The sequence below is a fragment of the Helianthus annuus genome, chromosome 15 (assembly GCF_002127325.2).
Source record: "Helianthus annuus cultivar XRQ/B chromosome 15, HanXRQr2.0-SUNRISE, whole genome shotgun sequence".
NCBI classification, from domain to species: Eukaryota; Viridiplantae; Streptophyta; class Magnoliopsida; order Asterales; family Asteraceae; genus Helianthus; species Helianthus annuus.
The window spans coordinates 66,258,691-66,264,675 of NC_035447.2; the positions used below are offsets into that span (position 1 = coordinate 66,258,691).

General features: G+C 37.8%; 1 protein-coding gene across 1 annotated transcript; it reads right to left on the reverse strand.

Moving 5' to 3' along the window:
- Nucleotides 1-5,136: 5,136 nt before the first annotated feature.
- On the reverse strand, nt 5,137-5,505 carry LOC110913798. The gene has a single exon (XM_022158617.1). It carries the CDS (start codon nt 5,503-5,505, stop codon nt 5,137-5,139), a length of 369 nt encoding a protein of 122 aa, XP_022014309.1.
- Between the last annotated feature and the right edge of the window lie 480 nt (nt 5,506-5,985).

Genomic DNA, 5,985 nt, shown 5'->3' on the forward strand with positions numbered 1-5,985 from the left:
TCTCTCTAACGTTTAAGATAAACCTCAAACACACACACATACACATATGTGTGTGTAAATAGAGATGATGAGAAAGAGAAAGCGTGGCAGACTGATTGGCATGGTGGTCGGACACAACGTATGGTGGCGGAGCCATGGCGGCTCTGTGACAGAGCCACGACGGCTCTGTGTCGGAGCCACGACGGATTTGTGGAACATTGTAGTGTTCTTGACTTTTGTGGCTTGGTTTGGTTTTAAGTTGTGGCTTTGTTTGGTTTTAAGATGCAGATCTTCATTTTCTCTCTTTAAGTTCATATGTCTTCTCTGTCTCTCTCTAATGTTTGATGTTAACCCCAAATAAACATACATATATGTGTGTGTAAACAGAGATTATGAGACGGAGATAGAGAGTATGATGGACCGATTCGCATGGCGGTTAGCCAGTGGCCACCACCTATGGTGGTGGTGCCATGGCAGCTCTGTGATTTCTCAAACCTTTTATTGTGTGTGTGTGTTAGATATGGGTTGTTTTATTTATATATTTTTTGCTTTTGTGGGTTTGTGTTTGGCTTTAAAGCTGATTTGGATCTATAAAATAAGACGTCGATGCCACCATCTCCGGTGACGCAGCCTAGCCACAATGTTAGTTTTTGTTTGACCAAGTGTTGTGGAATCTTGTTATATGATAGTGTTCTAGCCGCTGATGATGATGGCCGCTACTTGGCATGGCAACTCTGGTTGCAGCCGTAGCAGCACTGAACCGAGCTTTGTTGATTATGGCGATGAGGATGTTTGAATCTAAGCTTCTTTTTTCATCTTTTTTTTCCGACTTTAATTTAGTTGTTGTGTTGATGGTGTTGGCCGTGTTGTTTGAAGATGGTGGTGGTTTTATTTTTTGTAGTTGTGGTGTTAGCGAATGTGATGGTTGTGGCGGCTATTGCTGTGATGATTTTGGTGGTTGTGGTCTACCATCGAAAAAAACATTTAACATAGTTACATATGTCTAAAATATGTGAAGTTGCATGGGAGCCGACAACCACATACACATGTTTAGAAACTAAACGCATACAAACCTTGATTCTGGAACTGATGGGTATTGTCAAGGGTAAATGGATAACGATGGTTTATGGTGCAATAATCTGTACCCAAAACGGATTTACTATCTTAATGATTGTGCTTAGTAAATATACTTTATAGATCACCCTAATCTAACTTGCCGGAAAAAAGTATCTGTTAATATATTTTAACACCCCGCTACATTGACTCGGTTTCGCAACACATCTTCAAGCGGGGTACCCTTCTAGTTATTAATAATTTATTAAAAAAAAGTTGATGGATAAATTTGACTAGTATTGAACAACACATAAGTAACCAATTTGATGTTTGAACTAACAATCTACAGAGGTTATCTAAGTTGAAATAATCTAGGAAAACAAAATGGTCATTTGATGGTGTAGAAAGGTTTTTTCTTATTAGCATCCATCGTCATTGTACTAGACCTTTCATTTCAAACATTCTACTGGAGAAAAACCTACACTTAGTGGTGGCGGAACCTTTTATGACTCAAAACCATTCTTACGAGTTACCCAACCACTTTGAAAAGCCGCCCTTAGTCATAATGGTTTATTAGTAACCAACAACCGAATTGAAAGATCACGAGCCTTTCACCCATAACCTTTTCACAAACGCAATTTGTGTGACTAATCCAAACTAGTGATCAGTTCTACTGATCCATCAACGCACACTGCTTGGACATTCTTGATCTCTGAATTGACGCACACAGACCGTAGCAAGTCTTTGAACCAGCCAAACCTTTGGCCAACCATACTCTAACTTGCTAGTTAGTTCTATGTTTCTTGTTCATACCATAGTTGTTAAAAGCCATCGCCTCTTGCGCCTAGGCCCATTTTTCAGGCGAGGTGAGGCAGTTGCGCCTTAAGTCGAGGAAATTGCACTTTAATTCTCCAGGTGATGGTTCAGGTGCACATTCCGGTGAGATTCCTAGATTCCGGAGAGTTTCCGGACAAATTTTCTAAATTTCGGCAAGATTCTAGCCAGATCCGTACTTTTATCCACGGAAAACTACTTTTCTACACTAATACACTAATATTTTAGAACTTTTGGTACTAAATAAATGATATAAAGTGTTATATAATAGATTTTGTTTATTTTATGTAAAGAATAGTATTTTTTTTTCTAATACATAATATATTTTTAATATTTTTTCATTATGCGCTTTATTTTCTTAGGCCCTTGCTTTTTTTTTTTGCGCCTAGGCCCCAGGCGAGTCCTATGCGCCCTGAGTGCGCCTAGCGCCTTTAATAACTATGGTTCATACATGAAACAATAATTTTACCAAATTTCTTTTTTTTTCTTTTAATCTGCTTATATGGGATCCAAAAATACACCTTTGTTTTTGTCGTTTAAAAAACTATTCTCTAACATATGTAACTTGTTATTAAACAAGCTAAATGGTTAATCTATATACATAAAATCACACAGATCTGCTTAGACTCAAACCGAACTCATTTGTTTTAATGTCACGCCGGAAACCTTCATATATAATAGTTACCTTTTCAACTTTTTTTAGAAACTTGTTTAATAATTAATAGAATTAAGTTCATATATATCCTTATAAACTTGAAAATTTTCATATATACCAAATAAAAAGTAAAAATATCATATATGCCCTTACAAAATAGTTAAAATATCAAATATATCCAAGTTATTAATACAAATAAATAATCATTTTACCCTTATTTTTTAACTTTAAGTTTTCATATATGCACATCTTTAACATCATATTTTTATATAACACATTTTAAACTTAAATTTATTTTTACCCATTTTTTTTTCATAAACCATAGTAATCTTCATATATAATATTTAAGCTAAATAAATTAAGCTAGAGATGAGTAAGAAGTTAAGGATCATATATGAGATCTCAAAGTTTTAGAAAAATAAGGGTAAAATTGTCATTTATTAAATTATTTTTAATGAATTTGGTATATATATGGTATTTGTAATTTTACTAAGGTGTATATGATATTTTGTAAATTTATAGAGGTATATATGAAATTGCCTTAATTAATATATGTAAATAAGAGAAATGCAAGAGGTTATTGTTCTTAACAACTTTTTCTTTTTAACAAAAAAGTAACTTAATATAATATTTACACATAATCAAGACATAAGTGTGTGTGAGAGAACCAAAGGTTGTTAATGATCGTTAGCAGCTATGTTTGGAGCCGCAACATTTTACTTTTCTTTATATAATAAAGGTTAAAAACTAAGTTCATTTTTCAACATTCTCTTAACTATCAATACTTGACTCATATTTTTATTGACCACATGTTACAAACATCTTTAGTTGCTATGTTCCTATTAGATATTCATAAAAGTATTGTTAACCATGGTGATAGCGTTTAAACTGGGATATGTTTGTGGATAGGCGGGTCAAACCCGAACATGATACAAAACTGAAAATCATATCAGATACATGTATGTGTACCTAACATGAATATTTATGGGTTGATATGAAGATAATCCGTTTAAACCAACTATTTTTTTACTTTCACTATATTAATACTTTAAAACTATATATTAAAAAAAAGACGCACACCATACACTCACGTATATAAATAGTTACATTTAAATTATAATTTTTGATGCCAATTTGTCCATAATTTTATAACTTTGATATATAAATATCCAACTATTTTTTTTTTCGAAAGGAGAACTTCATTAAAACAGCCCGCACCTGAAAACCGGGGCGCACAAACAACACAAACCAAACTACATAATTACAAATTTATACCAATCTGACCAGCTAATTGACTTAAACTTCGACTATGCTTAAACCAAAGAAAGCCCAACGCTCTAATTTCGCTAAAGATATCTTCCACTTTCACCTGGCCCGTCGAGAACACCACCCTGTTCCTTGCCTTCCACAAGCACCAACACGCCACAATGACGATCCCTTTCAGCGCAGCGCAGCCGTCTCCGCAGCCCCTATCCTGCTATGCTTATGAACCTCCAGGAGATCTCTAATCGAGAACGCATAAATATTAGGAATGTGGCACCACCTGCTGACCTTTTGCCACACCACAGTAGCGATACCGCACGAGATGAACATATGGTCTACGGACTCGTCTTCGCTGCTGCACATCGGACACAAGCTCTCACCCACATTAATACCTCTTCTAAGTAGTGCATCTGCTGTCGGGATTCTGTTCATTTCCATCCTCCAAGCGAACACATTACATTTTCCCGCCACCCATCTACACCAGTCGAAAACATACCGGTTGCTAGCATCAATGTTGCTCGAGATGAGTTTTTTGACCGAGCTCACACTAAACGCATTTGACCGATCAACGAGACATTTCCACCCATCTCTTCTGCTGTTTAACGAGACCGAGAGCAAGGAATTACGTAAATCGACCCACTCCCTCTCCTCCATTCAGAATCTGGATCGTTCCTCCAGAGCCACATCCCCTCTCCCTCCAGCTGATCCTTAACCGAACAAGTTTTGACCACCTCTAACCTGAACAGGTTGGGAAACCATTCTTTCAGAGGAGTATCCTTCAACCATGGATCTAGCCAAAACAAAATATCCTCTTCGTTTCCCACCACCCCTTTAAAAAGACTTCTATTCGGAGAGTTCCTAATAATGGGTTTATTAATTACCGAAACAATGTTGAGCCACACACCTCTTTGAGAATTCTTCATAGGGAGAAAAACTCACTCAGACCCGCCCGAGTGAAGAGCGTCGATCACCTTGACCCACAAATTTTCTTTCTCGGTTTTGTAACGCCACCCCCACTTGCACAATAAGGCCGTATTAACCGCCCTTAACTTGGTAATACCTAAACCCCCGATATTTTTAGGTGAGGCCACCCTATCCCAAACGACCCAATGCGTTTTCCTAACCCCACTCGAGCTACCCCACAGAAATTTCTTGATCATACATTCCAAGTCTTCAATGACCTTAACCAGGGCCCTATATAACGAGAAATAATAACTAGGGAGACTTTCGAGCACCGATCGGATGAGCGTCACCCTCCAACCGATCGATAACACTGAAGCCTTCCAGAGAGCAAGGCATTTCTCGAAAATGTCGTATACCGGCCTCCAGTTAACAATCTGATTCATGTTGGCTCATACCGTCAAACCTAAATACTTGAAGGGCAACGAATCCGATTTACACCCCACCACTTCCGACATATCTTCAACCTCGAAACTGTTGACCCCTATACCGTAGATATTAGACTTGCCTAGGTTGATTTTTAAACCCAAGCACGCATGGACATATCTCAAAATTCTGACCACGTTGACCACATTCTCCTTAAAACACTCCCCGATAATCAGCGTATCATCAGCATAGAAAAGATGCGACACTAAAGGGCCATCCTCGGGCAGCTGGACCCCTTCCAAAATCTTATCCTCGCATGCTTTGTCGAGCATACATGACAACGCTTCCATCACAATCACAAACAGAAACGGGGAGATGGGGTCTCCTTGTCTCATGCCTTTATCGCACTTGAACTCGAAGGATGGGGAACCATTAACTGACACCGAAGACCGGGCTGAGGATTGGATACCGAAAATCCAACTACACCATGTCACAACCCCCGATCCCTAGTTTCCGAGGAACGAGCGGCCGTGAGCCAGTTTCGGTGGTATCACGTTTATTTATTCAATTTGGCAGCGGAAATTTTCATCAGGACCGTAGTTAGGAAATATTTAATCAGAGTAAACCACCTTCTTTAATAATATTAAACATATGGGAAAAACCCAAGTTTTCAATACACACGTTTCATAGGAATAAATCCTATTTATTTATTAAAAACATCTCTTTTATTCTTAGGTAACTTTATTGCCACTTTTCCAAGCCTTCAGTGCTGTCCAGCTGGCTTCTATTTGGCTTTCACATATTGTTACCTGAAACGCGTTTTAAAAATATTTTGTCAGTGGGAAATACTGGTGAGTGAATCCCAGTTGAATCAA